At 45.1% G+C, this 17,317-nt stretch overlaps 1 protein-coding gene across 1 annotated transcript in view; it reads right to left on the bottom strand.

Moving 5' to 3' along the window:
* The window catches only part of setbp1 (SET binding protein 1), a 35,149-nt gene extending 26,504 nt beyond the window's left edge, over positions 1 to 8,645 (bottom strand). The window contains exons 1-2 of the mRNA XM_033618808.2: positions 7,875 to 8,645; positions 712 to 1,295 (exon numbers count right to left, since the gene is read on the bottom strand). Of these exons, the coding sequence (XP_033474699.1) occupies positions 712 to 1,140 (429 nt within the window). The 5' untranslated portion in view covers positions 1,141 to 1,295; positions 7,875 to 8,645. The remainder of the gene's footprint in view (positions 1 to 711; positions 1,296 to 7,874) is intronic.
* Positions 8,646 to 17,317: the final 8,672 nt, after the last annotated feature.

Genomic DNA, 17,317 nt, shown 5'->3' on the forward strand with positions numbered 1-17,317 from the left:
GTTAAATCCACAAGACTAAAGCACAACAGAACAAAACGAGGCCCAGCATCATGTTGACAACATGACGCCCTCGCTCCTGCTGGGCCTGTCGAGCTCAGTGACACCGAGATGGCTGTCAGGTTTGGACACACACACCACTGTGTAGGTCAACACACGCTACAAACACTAGATTCCCCCAAGGACCTGTACGTACACAGTGTCACACACACCAAGCACCAGTGTAGTGAGTAAAGGGTGTGATGGAGGAGGGGGACGAAGGGGCGTGACCCACAAGAGCTGATTTCATTAAAGCAGAGGAGAGGAGACAGGAAAGGTCTCTGTGTATATGACCACAAATGGAGAGAGCAGACAGCAGCTGTCACTTGCTTATGTCAGCCCTATTCTCAGCTCCTATGTGAGTGTGTATGTTGTATGCTTGTGTGTGTGTGTGATCTCAGCTAGCCATGACTGGTTTCAATTACGCAGCAAACTTTGACCCTGTGTAACCAAGCAGGGAAACGAGCTACTGAGAGAGAGAGAGAGAGAGAGAGAGAGAGAGAGAGAGAGAGAGAGAGATAAAGAGGTGGAGTGTGTGAGCAAGGGAGCGTTGAGATGTTGAGCTGGATGTTTTTTTCACCAGTGAAAACTCAAACTTATGAAAATCATACTGTACATGACAAACTGTACACCTACTGAAGCCACACATGAGCACTTTGAGGGATGGCGACTTACCCTTTTTCTAGGGGGTCCTCGTTCTTCGTCCTTCTGGCCCCGCCCTGCCCCGCCTCCCGTCCGTCCCTGCCGCCCCCCTTTGCCCTCTCCAACTGGAGGTCTGATGGTCATCCTGATCTCCGGTGGACAAATGTAGTTCTCAAGGTTCTTGGGGGGCTTCTTGGTGCGCTTGGTGGTCTGAATCTTCAGCTTTAGACTTCCCTCCTGGAAACTTGCTTCCTTGATGGAGAACTCCTGCTCCTCCAGAAGCCCCTCCCCCTGCTCCTCTAGCCCCTCCCCTTCGCTGATGGCACCGTTAATCACATCATCGCTGCGTGCCAAACCGATGTCCCCTGCTCCTACCTGGTCCTCTTCATTTGGCCCCACCCTGCCTCCCTGTAACTCCGCCTCTTTGGGTCGGGCCGAGCCAACCAGATCCCTTGGCTCCATCCACGCTTCCGCCAGAGCCAGTCAGGATGGGGGAAGCTGTGGCAGCCAGCCAATGGGAAGATCTAGAACAGTAGTCTATGGGGCTGGTTGGTTGTCAGTCAGCTACTGGGGTTGGGTTGGTTGTCCCACAGGAGCGCAGCGAAGCCAGGGACAGTCTGTGGAGAGAGCAGGTGAATGACATGATTAGGAAAACTAAAACAGAGTCCTGTAATCCTCATAGCCTCCATTCCAGTGTTACCTCTCAGCACAGGCCTGACTGCTGTCATCAGCATCATTAGCCGCCTGTTATGTATGAAGACAAACACACCAGCTCATCACAGAACTGTGGGGGCACGCTGCCACGCTCTCATTTGCATTTTGCACCTCACATAAACAAACTCATTTTTGACACCCACTAGCGCTTGCTTTCCTCTCACCCTGCCCTCGTCTTTACTCACTCTTTGCCTATCTTCTCTCCCTCCCATCGTCCCCTCGTACAATCCCCCACGACAGATCTGAAGCGGAGCGGTACAGACACAAGAGTGATCAGTGCAAAATAAGACATTCCTCTTCTCTGCTCTAAAACCGGGCTGAAGTTAGCCTGAGGACACAGGACAGAAAAAATGAAAGAAGCTGACTTCTGTTTTTTTTTCTTTTCACCAGAGCAGGGAAAGAGGGAGGGAATCACACATGGGGAGAAGGGAAGGCAGCAGAGAAAGACGGAGGGAAGGAATCTAAATTCTTTCCCCAGATGTGGTTTACGAGCTGGTCTGGAAAAACCAGCGTCTGAACTGTTTTACACACACATGCAGTGGCATTGATACACACACACACACACACTCACACACATATGCATGAAAAACTACTTACACTCCATGCACATTGGTACACATACAAATGACAGTGTTGCTGTCACCGACTACACTTATTCACCCCTGCTGCTATTTGTGCTCTCCAGAGAAAATGTTGTGGTAGCCATTTCTCACAGGATTCAGGTTTTCCTTTTTGGATCATTGCACATGCCGGCACAGATATATATTACATACTTACATCAACACACGCACATATGCACTTACACACAGGCGTATAAACAGAAAGCAACCAAAACAAACACTGGACTACACTTCTCACTGCAGCTCCAGGGAATCCCATCAGTCAATATGACATGAGGCATGACTGAGCTGGAAGTGGGGAATGCTGTCTCACACACTGAGCTTAGACTGACACCATTTACACTGATGTGAACCCAGACTAGACCACTACCTGCAGACATGACTCAAGTAAAGGCTTACTGCTCGCTGCAGACTCACAATGACCTGAGAGCACAAAAGGTTTACGGCTTTGAGACTTCAGCTAATACACTCTCTGACATTCTGAATGTGTATATGTGTGTGTGTTTGCTCTGTGTGCACTCTTGTACCAGCCCACGCTACTGTACTAACAGCTGATCCCCACCATAATACCCAACAGGCCTCACAGCACATGCTTACAGTCCATCCATCCAGCTATACCCGCTTATCCTTTTAAAGGGTCCCAGCTGATGCTGGGCAAAAGGTGGGGTACAGGACAGGTCACCAGTCAACCACAGGGCACACATGGGCAATTTGGAGTTGCCGATAACCCTAACTTGCATGAGGGAGGAAAGCACCAAGAGAAAACCTGTGCATCAGCCAGCAGTTTTCACTTTGAGAAAAAAAAGTGCTAAATACCGCACCACTATGCTGCCCCGTGCTTACAGTGTGATTGAATAATCATAATCCACAGTGGTATTTCAGTGTAAGACTGCACATAAACAGTGTCCAACCCTCAGGTCAAAGTCAACGGTTAGTCATTTTTCTCCTGCATTTGCTAGATTAAATAGAAATGAAAAGGTTTGTTTCTACGAACCCTCTCTTTAGCCGTAAAGTTTGCCAATCTGAAACCACAGTCTTTCAAAGCTGACTCATAAGGGTTATTGATGTAGGTTCTAGTAGCCCCATGGTGGTTAAGTATGAAAAAGACTTAAGGGACCATAACAGTGGTTTTGCATGTTTCAGCTTATGAACTCCAAATTGTGGATACACAGCCAACTTTATACTGCCATCATTTTCCAAAGCATGCTTATAAGTTTTTAGATTGATTTCCAGCCTTCCTGGAAGTCAGTGATTTTCATTCATTAAGGAACTTGAGTCTATAGTCTGTTTTATTTTAATGCCACAGTCACATTATCTTAGCATGGTAATATATTTCTGAGAAGGGACTGTTTTTAAAATTATTCCTTGTTGTTGCTTTTGGGAAGTCTTTCAGAGGTGAGATTTTAAAGTTAGCTGCCCAACAGCAACCTATTCAAAAGTACAGTGTGTAGAATTTAGGGAGATATTTTAGCAGAAATTTAATATAATATAATAAGTAGGTTTTCTGTGGTGTATAATCACCTGAAAATAAAAATTGTTGTTTTCTTTACCTCAGAATAAGTGGTTTGTATCTACACAGGGAGTGGGTCCTCGTCCATGGAGTCTGCCATGTTTCTACAGCAGCCCAGAGCGGACAAACCAAACAATGGCTCTAGATAGGGCCATCCGCCATAGTTAGTAGCCCTAATGGGCTGCACAGCATCTAAAACACACTGATTTTAACATGAAAATGATTTATTCAATGTTTTTACCAGTTCAAATCACTGTGTCCTTTTGTTTTGGAGTGGAAGAGCCCTCTGCAGATAATTCAGCTTCCTGTAAAAACTTCTTGAACAATGACCACTGAAGGAATCCTAACCAGGAGTTCATGCTTGGTACATGAAAGAAGTTTCAGCTGGTTGTAATCTGCTATCCTCACTGCTAGATGGCCTTAGATTCTACACACTGCTCCTTTATTGCAACAAACTCCCATTATTCGTTTTACACTGTTATCATATATCTCTTAAGTTTGATTTCAAGATGACAAAGTTGACTTTCAGTGCAATGGTTTTTGGCAGTCTAAAATCTCACATGTCAGAGCTCCTCCACTAAAAACAGTCTTCTAAACAGACCCAGCTTGCTGCATGACCACACGACGACAAGGGTTACATCAATCAGTAACAATGACGTACAAATAATGGAGGCTAAATGCTCAGTTTGATGGATGACCTATCTCAGGAAAGTCTCTGCAAGATTTTCATACCCCATTAAAACCAATGAAAACCACTGGCTGCCTGGAAGTTAGGAAATCAGTCCAAAAACGTATGGCATGCTCCGGGCAATGGTCAGCAGTAATGTACAGTGTAGGCCATTTGCATTTAATGGGCTAAAACATGCAAAACCACCACAGTGGCCCCTCAGTTACTTTTCAGTATTCAAAGTTTTACAGGGATAACCAAAAGATAGAGAGTCCAGGCTCCGTCCCAACCTGATCGTACAGTGCCCACATGACCATGTTTGGTCCTCCAGGAACCTCCCAGTCCCTAATGTCAGCTCAGTGACTCGCCCTCATGGCATGTGTGAAACTTAGCCACTCTGTCTGTCATGTGACTGAGGACAATGACAGGAAAAAGAGACAGCTGCCAACCACAACACACACACACACACACACACACACATCAAAAAGAAACCTATCCACTTCACTCTAAAGACTCAGTGCCCCCTCACAACTATAACCCAGGATGACAACAAAATGGCGTCATACATTAGTACAGTCTTCATTCTGGGCCATTACTGTGTAAACTACTTAGCTGGGTCATGACTATTCCTCCTCCCTCCCTGCTTGCTGCCCTAAGCTGTGTTAGTTCTCTGTTACTGGCAGACAGGCTGAGAGTTTATGTAAGTCTGACCCCTCCTCGGGCCTCCCTTGCCTAGCCTGAGCCTCACTGTCTCCTCTCTCTCCTTCCCTCTCTCTCTCTCTTACACACACAAACACACTGGCACACACACACATACACACCTCGACTAGCCTCAGACAGCAGGGTGATTGTGAGAGGCCAGACTCACTGCATAAATAGCTTTATTATGTTCTCAAAACTACCAGTGCTAACCAGCTTCCCTCTCAAATAGCATAAGGTCATTCCCTGCGCTGGATGTGAGAGGCTGTGAATGAGACAGTCCTCTAGCGTTTTGCCTTGTCCTTTGAAAACAATTATGATAAAGCGTCGATAATGGAACGCAGATGGACAGAACAGAGATGGTGAATGATACAGACACACAGACAAAACAGAGGTAGACAGAGTCGGAGTGCAAGTGAGAAACACACAGGGAGAGGGAGGCAGAGAGATGGCAGCAGAAACACAACCTTTTAAGGCTGCATACCCAGCAGCCCAGAGCCTGAGGTGGACTCACAAATAGCTCATACACACATGCAGACAGATGCGCGCGCACACACACACACAAGCTCGCACATTTACACATCCACGAGCACACCAAACGCCTGTGTGATTGCACAAGGTGAAGAGTCTTTTTTTTCGCCTTTTCTTTGATGGGAGAGTGTAGTAGAGGCTCGGCCATCCCTGGCTGTAGATGAGTATCTCAGAGGGATGATGAACATAGTGTGTCTGCCATTTTCATTTTTCATTTATCGTTTTTTCTCTCTTTTATTCCAGCCCTCTAGTGAAGGGGCAATCACGTAAACCAATGTTTCTAGAAGGAGCCAATCTTTGGTTGGAGACAAATCAAAAGGAATGGGCCCGGCCTGCTAATACTTCCAAATGCAGCGGGCACGAGCTGGAAGTCTATTAGTCGTCTGCCTCAGAGCAGAGCAAGGCGAAGGAAGCCATCATTTCCACCCTGTCCACATCAAAGAGCGTATTCTGTTTTTTAAGTGAACATTATGAACTTCTATTTGGATTTGAAGTACAGAATAAAAACCCATCTCTCCCCAGTTCAGCGTGGATGGCACAAGCATGTGTTCAGCTGTAGGGCAGCTAGAAGGACAATCATAAAGTGCCATGTGTGGGACAGCCATAATAGAAAATGATGGCCTTGCAGGCGCTCTGTGCAGTCCCACACGCACACACTCCTCTGGATGAGCCATATGCCAGGTAGCACTAAAACCATCCTCACCTAACTACCCCGCAGAAGCAGATGAATGTTAAACCATTTTAACTGCAGCAGAAGCCACAAAATGGCTGTCAGCAAAAACACCTCCCCTTCTCCCCAACTGTCTTCCTCCTTCCCCTCACCTCACTCACTCACCCCCCCACCCCACCCCAAACCTCTGTTCTCTCCCCTCTTCTCTGTGCTACCTCTTTCCTTTACCCTCCACCTCCTACCTCTCACTCCCTCCCTCCCTCCCTCCCTCCCTCTTTCTGTGTGCTCTGCCAAAAGGTGCTCCAGTGCTGATATTCTGTTAAGAGAGCCTGCCAACAGTTAGATTTGTCCTTGGATCCCGTTCACATTCCCTCCTCCTCCCCCTCTCTGTGATCCCACTTCGACCTGAGGTATCCAGCTCAAAAGGGGATACACCTAATCGATTTCTCATGCTTTAATTTAAAGGTGGCATGGGCGTCTCATTACTTAATAGGGGGTTTAATAGCCTGCTTCATACTTTTACGCCACAAAAAATGCTGCCAGAGTTTCAACTTCCCCCAAACCTGTTAACAAGACAAGATCGATGGTCCCCTCCGAGTCTGAATCACCTCTATTATCCATCCTTCAACCCTATTTCTTTCCATCTAGTCAGGCACTTCTCTTACAATTGCCTCTCTTCTTGTGCCCTTTCTTTTTCATCCAGTTTCCACACCTCCATTCCCATGTGTCCAAGAGACCTGACCATTTTTCCACACTTTTCCCTGACTCATCCAAGCTTGTCTATTTATCTTCTGGTGCTGTGGTTGCGACTGAGGTTTCTGGGGGCTGATGATAACAGTAGCCAGTCACTTTCACCCCTCACCTTTCTCCACGCAGCTTAAGCATGGCCATCACTTTTGGCCACGCTGTTTTCTGACACCCACGTGAAACTGATCAGCTATTGATAAATGGAACCAGAGTGGAGCAGCGCTGGCTTCCACCGAGCCCACTACAACATACATCTCTGTACTCATGCTACGGCAGCATGTGTGCATTCTGTGCCAGAACATGAAAACCAAACCAGAATGTACATAAAATAAGATTGAAACACACTCCTTGCATACTGAGTGTGCCTCATCTTGCAACTTCCAAAGCACTTGACATCATTCACATGACATGTCCCTCTGCAGCCTCTACAACTCGTCCAGAACATGCAGAAAAACCACATCCAACCACAAATATTTCAAAAATTCCATAGGATGCAGTTAAATGTGACATGACAGACAACCATCTGCTGGCTGCATGTCACAGACGGTGATGCTATGTGATGGACTATGTGTGTCTGTGTAGATGCAGGAGGTCCACCCCAGTGGAGAAAACATTTGAACTGAGAGGTTGAGCTGCTCCTTGATCAATGTGTAGTGGACACTTCACCCCATTGACCTAATTAGCTGTTTTATCTTACTGCCACCTAATAATGGATGCAGACTGAGTGGCACAGCATTGTTTGGGGTGGTCTGTGTCTACGTGCGTGAATGCGCGCGTGGTGCTGTGAGTATGAACACGCGTGCGTGTGTTTATTCGGAATTTGTTTGCATGTGACTGCAAGCGTTTCCACATATTTCATGTCAATTACAGGATAAAAAAAATGGCACAGACTTCATGTGAAAAACTGCACAGGCTCGGGTGGCATGTAAAAGGCATGCATGCAAAGCAGACACACAGCAGCTTATAACATTTATAAAAACATTTCTAGCAGAGGTGTATTCAGGTGTGGAATGTGGCCAGTCAACCGGGGCTACTTACCCATGTCTAATGTTGTCACACACTCGTCTCTAACGTGTAAATATTTTATCAAGATCATTTACAATCCATTTAGACACATTTTACACAAGCGACGGATGGGATGACAGCCTCCCGGGGAGCTGTCAAACGGTGCCAGAATATATGTATATATCTTTTGATAGAAAACCCCGAGGAAAATGGCGTCAACGGTGCTTTGGGAAGGGAAAAAGGCGAAAATAGGATTTGCAGGCGATCTGATGACAGAAACAAGGTAGCCGCACAGGAGAAAAAAATCCAATCGGAAACTTGGCGCTTATGTCCAATTCCTGACAGAAATACTATCTTTAGAGGCTCAGGCGGATTGGCTGGTGTGGTGGGGAGCCGCGGCGGTGCAGAGTGCGTCTCCGGTGCCTTGCAGGATCGCTGGTCACTCGGGGAGCTGCACAGCGTTGAGATCCCTCGCAAATCCGCTACTCGGTTGGTAGGGGAGGAGGGGGGGGAGTAGGACTATTACTGCAGTCAAAACAAGCCCGCATCCGACTACAAGCCCAAATCCAGCGGGAAAATGTCAGCGACAAGACCGCGCTTTCAGCCGCCAGTACGGGAGACTGAGCAGCCGAGGCAGGAGACGGTGGTTTAGGTCGCTTTCCTTCGCCGGTTGCATCGGATCAGGGTTTTTCTCTCTCAGTCTCTCTCTGTTCCTCTCTCTCTCTTTGCTTTTCCGATCGGTGAATGTCAGGTCCCGGAGCCTGGTGTCTGGTAATGATCTCACCCAGCAGACTGAAAGCTCTGGCCGAGCAGAGCAGAGGAGAGAGGAGAGCAGAGAGGAGGAGCGACATCGCCTCCACCTGGCAGCAAACACGCTCAGCGCGTCTCCTTCTGCAACCTTCCCCTAATTCCCATGGCCTTCTCCTGTGGGACTGTAAAGCACAGGGTGAAAGCAACATCTGGCAAAAGGCCTGTTGTTTTGACTGAGTCACACTGTAAGGACAAAGTGATGTTTGGCACTTTTTCAACAGGTTAACATACAAATATTTTATAGTGTGACACTGAAATAAGTATTCCTACTGCATAAACGTGTGATTATGAATATTGAATCTCGTTTTTAAAAAAAAACAAATGAAACAGTTACACTTAAATGTTTAATTCCCTTACAGAAAATATGGGCTATTAATTTGTCAAGGGCACCTCAACAGATGTTAAGTTTACCAAATCAGAGTCATTGAATCCTGCAGTGGCATCCCCAGATATGTTTCATAGGGCTGGCCAGGTGGTGCCACTGAAAATCTTGGGGTGGCACACCAAAACCAAAAGCCATGACTGAATAAGAATATAGGCTAGTTGAAAACTATGTCAACATAGAGAGTTCGGGAATTATTTTACTGTTAAAATAACTGATTATCTGACGGGCATAGACTAAGGCCTAGTCCACACGGACCTGTGTACTTCTGATACCGTGTATTATTCTATGCGATTTGGCTGTTTGGCAACCGCACTTTTGGGCCCCTGAAACCGCGTTTCTTTGAAACCAGAGTCCAGGGTGAAGTTTTTGGAAGACTCCGGTGCCAGCGGTTGCGTGTAGATAGGATAACTGCAGTATTTTATTACCTGTCTCCATTGTTTGACGTCAGAGCGACGATAAATAGCTAATGAAATGGTAGACCAAACGAACACGCTGGTCCTAACTTTATTTGTGAGCGTGCTATCTGCTCTCTTTGGATGGCATTTCCAGCTGCTCGACGTAACGACCAACGAAGGGGGCTGCTCCTGTTGCTAGCTACCCCAACTACACTACCACGAAAGCAGCGATGGGCCTGCCAACTGAGGTTCTGGATCCGGCCGGGTCAGACCTCCGTTGGCAGGCCCGTTGCTGCTTTCGTGGTGTAGTTGGTCATTCAGGCGCCTCTGCTGTTGAATTAGGTTGCGCTATTTTTGTGGATCAGGTTGTTTTTATTTTCCGCACTTTCCTATTCCGGTATTGACTCTGACTTCTGATTGGTTAAAATGGCCTTTCCGTTAGAAGTTACATTGCCACCTACTGCTTTGGCATGTGTATTACATCACTTGGTAGCGGGTTTTGCGGTTTCGTGTCGATATCATATTTTTTTATCATACCACTCATGTGGACGAATTTTTTGGGGAAACCAGAGCCCGAAAAACAAGTCGGTTCCTTTTCATGGCAGCATTTAGAAGTGGACCAGATAAAATGCCTGTGTGAGAAAGCTGCTCTTGATTGGTCAGAACGTCCCTGGGGGAAAGATCCAGGAAGTGCAGAAAACGCTGAAGAATAGTACACTTGCAAGACAAATGTGACAGTTTCTAATGTCACAATGGAGGGACAACAAGGCAGGTTGATTTTAGCCGAGACCACCTCTTCAAAGAAGGTCTCAGTTGGGTTGTTTTAGTGTGCACCAGAGCGCGATTGCTGTGTTTACATGAGCCCAAACTAACTGCACTTGGTTGACAAACAAACTTGAGTTCGATTGAACCAAACCAAACGGGGCAGGTGTGAAAGCACCCTCATACCAATTAACATTTTGAGTTCCACAACAATCCCGTTTTAATGTGTTAACTATCCGTATCTACACGTCAGGTACCAATTCATTGTTCTTCAAATACGCTGGTTGCTCTCCCAAGTCTAGGGGAGACTCATGGAACCCATTTTCATTCAGATATCCAGAGGTGAGAGTGCAAGGGACCCCTTTGAAAATGGCCATGCCAGTTGTTCCCTCCCCCAAATTTAGCCTCAATTTGGAGCATCATTTAGCTCTCTCTCTGACAAGCTATGCCGACATGGTTGGTACCAATGGATGCCTCAGATTGTCTAGTTTTTCATGATATCACTACCTTCATGTTAGCTTGAAAATAGCAAACCACAGCCTCTTAAACACAATATTATTGGCCTCCAATTATTTTCACCTGGGGGGGAAACTGGAACCCTGGTTAGTCTGGTTTTGGTCAGTCTCTAAGCCACTCTGCTGCTACTTTGACCAGATAATAGCATGATACCGAGAATACCAGACTCCATTTGAACAATAATGGTCCTTCTTGGTAAAGTCCCAGGTACCTCTCAGAAATATGGGGAAAATTCAGTTTGACTGTTTTATTTAACCAGGAAATGGCCTCACTTAACTTCAGAATAAAGTTACTGTTACAGGAGTGTCCTGGCCAAGATAGCACCACCACATGCAGCACAGGTATTGCAGAATTACATCAAAATATGAGGAGAATAATTGATGTTCATGTAACACTTAGGCTTATTGCTACAATATTAATACAACACAATGAACAGATACCCATTAGATTAAAAATCCTCAGAAGGTGAAAACATTAATGGATGAATAAAATCCTAATACAGATAAAACTGTAATTCTAATAAATAATTTAGAAACACTGATAGCTAGTTCCTTCAGTTCATAGGTAATGGATTGAAAGTAAAAGAAAGATTATAATCACTGGTTCCACTGGTTCCTCATCTACAATAGACAGCCATGCAAACCTCAACTGAGTCATTATCGAATACATAAATCTTATCAGATGTTGTTTTCACGTCCTCCACAGACTTTTGACATGAAACATTTTGCAAACCTGTGGGCTAACCTATAAATAAAGTTCATCACCTGCGTCTTAATAGGAAATGGTTTGCCCATAAACCACAACTACTGGGATGACTTGAGATTATGTTATGTGACAGACACAGCGTAACTAAGTAAAATTTAACATGTGTGTTCAGTGAGACAAAAGTTGCCACAACACACTTTTGCTTCAGGGTCTGCGAGATGAGTTGAGTGAATGAATAAAAGTAGATTACAGTGAGTGTGTGTGTGAGTGTGTGTTGTATGTGTGCTGGTGCTTTCCCCTTAATATGTCAAATTACAGCAGGGTGGAAAACCCACATCAACCAACCTTGAACAAGCCACAGTTGTTCCATTAATTCATCATTCTCAGATGTTATGTTTGTATCGTGTCTCCATGCAAAACTTGACCTTCCTTGTATGGAAAACATCCTTTAACATTAACAAGCAATGCAAATTATGTCAGATGACCTTTCTCTCTTGGTGCCCCACAGTTAGTAGCTGTTACTCATCCCCAGCACATGTATGTGTGTGTGTGTGTGTGTGTGTGTGTGTGTGTGTGTGTGCGCATACCCACGTGTAGAGCACCCACTGGGAGGTATTTCATTAGCTGGGGTGGTGTTTGTGAGTGTGTGCTCAGTGAGTGTGTGCTCAGTAGCATGTAAACAGCATTGTAAACACAGTTTCAAAGTTGTAGTTAAAAATCTGCAATGCCATCAGTGGTTTGGGTGTTGTTGCCTTTCACTTCCCCTGCTGTGGCACATTGATTAGTTTCACAAACATGTTATGTATGTATGTGTGTATCTGCACATGTGGGTTTATAAGTGTTTTCATAGCAATACCACAGCAACTCTTTATTGCCCATTTGCTCATTTTTCCACTTATGGGCATGGGGCCAGTATTGTATTACTGCATGTGTGTTTGTGTGTGCGTTTTACCTCCATCCTTATGAGGACCAGATATCTAGGCAATGATAGTGAGTTCTGAAAAAAAACTTTCAGAATGACAAGATCATTAATGTGGTTTTATGACGAAGTTCAGGAACAAAGACCATGCTTTGAACACATCCTATTTCCGCCCAAAATTACTTAAGTACACCTGATCTGTTCTCTTCCTCTTCAACTCAGTTGAACTCTTCAGCTCAGTTGAAGAGGAAGAGGAATCCCCTTTAGCCTTTTAACTCTTTCTTCTCTCTTCTGTCTGAATACAGGAACCACCAGGGGCTCTGTACGAATCTGAGTTTCCAAAGAAACAGCTCCCCCACTCAGTCTCTGGTTTCCTCCTGTGTTCCCCCCCTTCAACCGTCACACTTATCCATGACCCGTATTACCTCCCTCATCCATTCACCTCTCACCTATCATGTCCCCATTCTTTCATCTCTCTACCTTCATCCTTTCATCTCCTCATCATCCACTGACCCTCATCTGTACATCGCTCGACCCTCATTTATCCATTCTTCACCCTTTATCCCCTCATCCCTCGATCCTGATCCTTTAATCCTGCAACCCTCCTCTGTTCATCCCTCGCTCCTCATTTCCTCATCCCTTCAACCTTCATCCCCTCATCCTTTTATCCCCCAACCTTCATTCCTCGACCCTCATCCTTTCATCCCTCGACTGTAGTCCTTTTATTGCTCGATCCTCATCCGTCCATCTCTCATCCTTCATTCTTCATCCCTTGACCCTGATCCCTTCATTTACCCCTTAATCCTTTCATCCCTTCAACCTTCAACCCTCATCTTTTCATCCTTTCATCTCTCCACCCTCATCCCTTCACCCATCATCCCTTCACCCTCATCCCTTCGCCCCTCACCCTTCATCCCCCATCCCTCCACCATCATCCCCTCATTCCCTTCCTGCTTTCCCTTTATCCCCTCATCCTTCAACCCTCATCCCTTCATCCATTGACCCTCATCCTTTATTCCCTTGACCCTAATCCATCAATCCACCAATCCTTCACCATTCATCCCCTCATCCCTCAGTCCTAATCCTTTTATCATTTACCCTCATCCCTTCATCCTTCAACCATCATCCTTTTATCCCTTGACCCTTGATCCTCATCTATTTATCCCTCACCCTTCCCCCTCCATCCCTTGACCCTGATCCATTCTTTCCCCCTTCATCCATTCATACCTTCGACCTTTGACCCTAATCCTTTCATCCCTTCAACCCTCATCTTTTCATCCTTTCATCCATCCACCTTCATACCATCATCCTTCATCCTTGACCCTTATCCCCTCATCCCTTCATCCCTCACCCTTCATCCCCTATCCCTCTACCATCATCTCCTCATCCCCTCATCCCTTCATCCATTGACCCTCATCCTTTTATCCTTTGACCTTCTTCCATCCATCCATCCATCCATCATCCATCCATCCCTCATCCTTCATCCTCTCATTCCTTCAACCTTCAACCCTCATCCTTTCAGCCCTTGACCCTCATCCCTTCATCCCTCACCCTTCATCCCCTGTCTCTCTACCATTATCTCCTCATCCATTTACCCTTACCCTTTATCCCCTCATCCCTCGATCCTCATCCCTTCATCCTTCCCTCCAGACCCTTGATCCATCGTATTCAGCTATCAAATCTTTGTCAGCTATTCTAAATCTTTGCCTTTGCCAGTGTTTCAGTGTGTGTCCTGGCTTTTAATGCAAGTCTGGATCATTTCGGGGACTGAGTTTCAGTAAAGAACCAGAGTACTAGATCAGTTTGGTGTGAGCACATAGAAAATTAAAATTGAGCTCCCATTTGATGTTATAAGATCAGGCTCCATTTAAATTTTGGTTAATCTGGGGGCTGACTTGAAGGTTTTGGAGAATGTGACTCTCAGACAAATTTGAAGACCTCACAAATATAGAATAACAAACATGTGTGTTCCCATTCATGTGTGTCTATTGATTTGGGATGTGTGCAAGAATACAAAGAGACCCCTGAGAGTGAGGGGTCAACAGCTGCTCCCCAACAACCAATCAATTGCAGTGTATCAGTAAACATTACACACAGACACACATGCACGCACACACACGGGCACATACAGACGGCACTCTGTTCTCAAAATCTGTTGCCATGGATACCAGATACAGGCAGCCAAGAGGGAGCAGTTTTCCAGCTTAAACTGTAAATATTGAATTATGATGGGGAGGAAAGAGACAGCAGTGCAGGGCAACGTTCCTGCCTGAATGATCTAAATATCTAGATAATCCTTTCATCTCTATTCACTGCTACAGGAAATCTGGCGCATCATTCATGTTCATCAAGTTCAACATAAAAAGATCAATCTGTCTCCCCGATCCAGCCATTTATCTAACTCTCTATTACAGACTGAGAGCTGCCCCCATTCCTTCATCTCTCCCTGCCTTTTTGTCTGGAAGATCTTCACTCCCTGAAGTGGGATGCAAAGTAAATGCTTTCCCCGTGCCTGATTTGCAACACATAAAAGTAAATCTCATTCAAACCACTTTACCAAACGCTGTAGCTTTTATGTGGCAACAGTTCCTCTGTGGTTTTATCGATGGGGAGAAAGGAGATTGAGATGAAGAAGCGAAGAAGGAGAATTAAAAAAAAGGATTTAACAATTAATAAATGCTTTGGCAAATGTTTTAAGTGGGGCCACTGGAGAGAAGAGCCGAGAGAGGAAGCAAAGAGATACTTTGAAGGTGAATGTCAATAATTGGTTAACTGTCTTTAAATAAAATAAGCAGTGGAGTCAGCAGAGCTTTAATAGTAATAACACACTGATATTCATAACAAAGCTACAGCAACTGACTGCACCGGGAAAGAGAGCGGCAAGAGTCAACGTGCTAACCTTGAGCTGACATTGCAAGCAGGAGAGACTCACGTTCAATCAATGAAGGGCTTTTCTCAGGGAGTCCACTAATCTCGCAGGGCAGCGGAGGGTTCATCAGAGCTGAGAGACCCCTGGGACTGACAGAGGTAATGGGGTTAGCTGAGCGAGAGGGAGAGGGAGAGGGAGTGTGTATGTCTGTGTGTGCAGGAGAAAAGGCTGTGAGTAAGACAGTGGAAGCATGCAACGAACAAGCAATTGCGTGTGATAAAGTGCACTTGTGTGTTTCAGATACAGATGTGTGAAACAAGAGTGCATTTGTGTGTATGTGTGTGTGAGGGAGCAAGGGCCATGCTGATAGAGTGAGAAGTTAATGGGACGTGTGACAAGGTTGATTACTGAGGCCTCAGTGATCTGGCTGGGTTAATGAAGTAAACGACTTCTTGGATAACACACCAGCGGGGCTATCTGCAGCTCCTGATACACTCTGATAAACCAGAATGGCCTCCTCTTCTCCCTCATTTACCTTCCAAAGACGACACGAACACCCTGCTGCCCTTGGTTGCATAAGGCACATTCGGTGGCATCACAGGTTTGAATCCAACCAGGGATACTTCACACACACGCCCTACATGCAATCTTCAAATATATTTCTCCACTGTTGACTATCTAATAAGACAAAAAAAAGTGATGTATAGACATGGGCAGATAGAGAGAAACTGGGGCCCAGGGCACCTCTCCTTCCCACAAGTGTCGTTATGCATATTTTTGTGGTTTCATGTCTCTTTGTGATCATTTAGTGTCATCTTATGGTTATTTTTGTGTCTGTTTGAGGTAATGTGTCTTATTGAGGTAATTTTGTATCTCTTTGAGGCATTTTGTGCCTTTTTTTGGTGGTTTTCTGTCATTTTGTGGTCATTTTGATTATCCATGTGGTTGATTTGTATCTCTTTGAGGCAATTTGTGTCTTTTTTGGTCATTTTGTGTCCCCTTGTGATTATTTTTGTGTCTATTTGTCATCGTTTTGTGTCTCTTTGCGGTTATTATGTGTGTTATTGAGATATCTTTGTGTGTTATTGAGGTAATTTTGTGTCATTTTTGGTACTTTTGTGGCATTTTGTGGTCATTTTGACTCTCCTCGTGGTTTATTTGTGTCTCTTTGGGGCAATTTGTGTCTTTTTCTGGTCATTTTGTGTCTCACTGAAATTGTTTTACATCCCTTGGAGGAATTTCTTATTTAGGTAACTTTCTCTCTTCTTGAGGATATTGTTGTTGTTGTTGTTCTTTTTTGGTAATTTTGTGTCTCCTTGTATTCATTTTCCATCCCTTAGAGGAAATTTTGTCATTTTGTGTCTTTATATCATCATTTTGTGTCTCTTTTAGACAATTTTGAATCTTATTAAGGTTATCTGGCATCTCTTTGATGTAATTTAGAGTTTGTTTTGGTCGTTATGTGTCACTTGGTAGTTGATTTGTGTGGCTTTGTGGTTGTGTTGCCTGTTTTTGTTTTGTTTCTCTTTGTAGTTCCTGTCTGTGGTCATTTTGAATCTCCTCCTGATCAGTATGTGTTCATTTGAGTGACATTTTGAAGGTGAAGGCCTAGGGGCCCCCCTTACACTTGGGGCCCCTGGCCCTCTGCCCAGTAGGCCTGCTCAGTAATCCAGCTATGCATATAGGCTACATACAGAAATTCATTAAAACAGAACTCCTCAGCACACAGTGTACAGTCTCTCAGAAGGACTAAAGTGGCCACCTGCCGTTTGCACAAGCAGTCATACTTGCAAATACAAGGCTACACACACACACACACACACACACACACAAACAAAGGGAGAGAAAGAGTTATTGGAAGACTTTGTTCTCCATTTGGGGCTGAGATAGAGATGCTTCTAATGAGAGTGATAACGACGTCTGAGCGGAGATGCAGACCAGAACAAAACAACAACACAGATGGGAGCTAAGACAACAACAAAGACAGCCCTAAATGCACTTGACTGTGGACTCCCTGCTGGCTCTGTCTATGTGAAGAGATGACACTGCGCCCATCCCCCTGCTACTTATAGGGACATTATCATAATGTTGTCTCTGTATGAGCCGAGCTATCAA

Source organism: Epinephelus lanceolatus, chromosome 9, assembly GCF_041903045.1.
Source record: "Epinephelus lanceolatus isolate andai-2023 chromosome 9, ASM4190304v1, whole genome shotgun sequence".
Lineage (NCBI taxonomy): Eukaryota > Metazoa > Chordata > Actinopteri > Perciformes > Serranidae > Epinephelus > Epinephelus lanceolatus.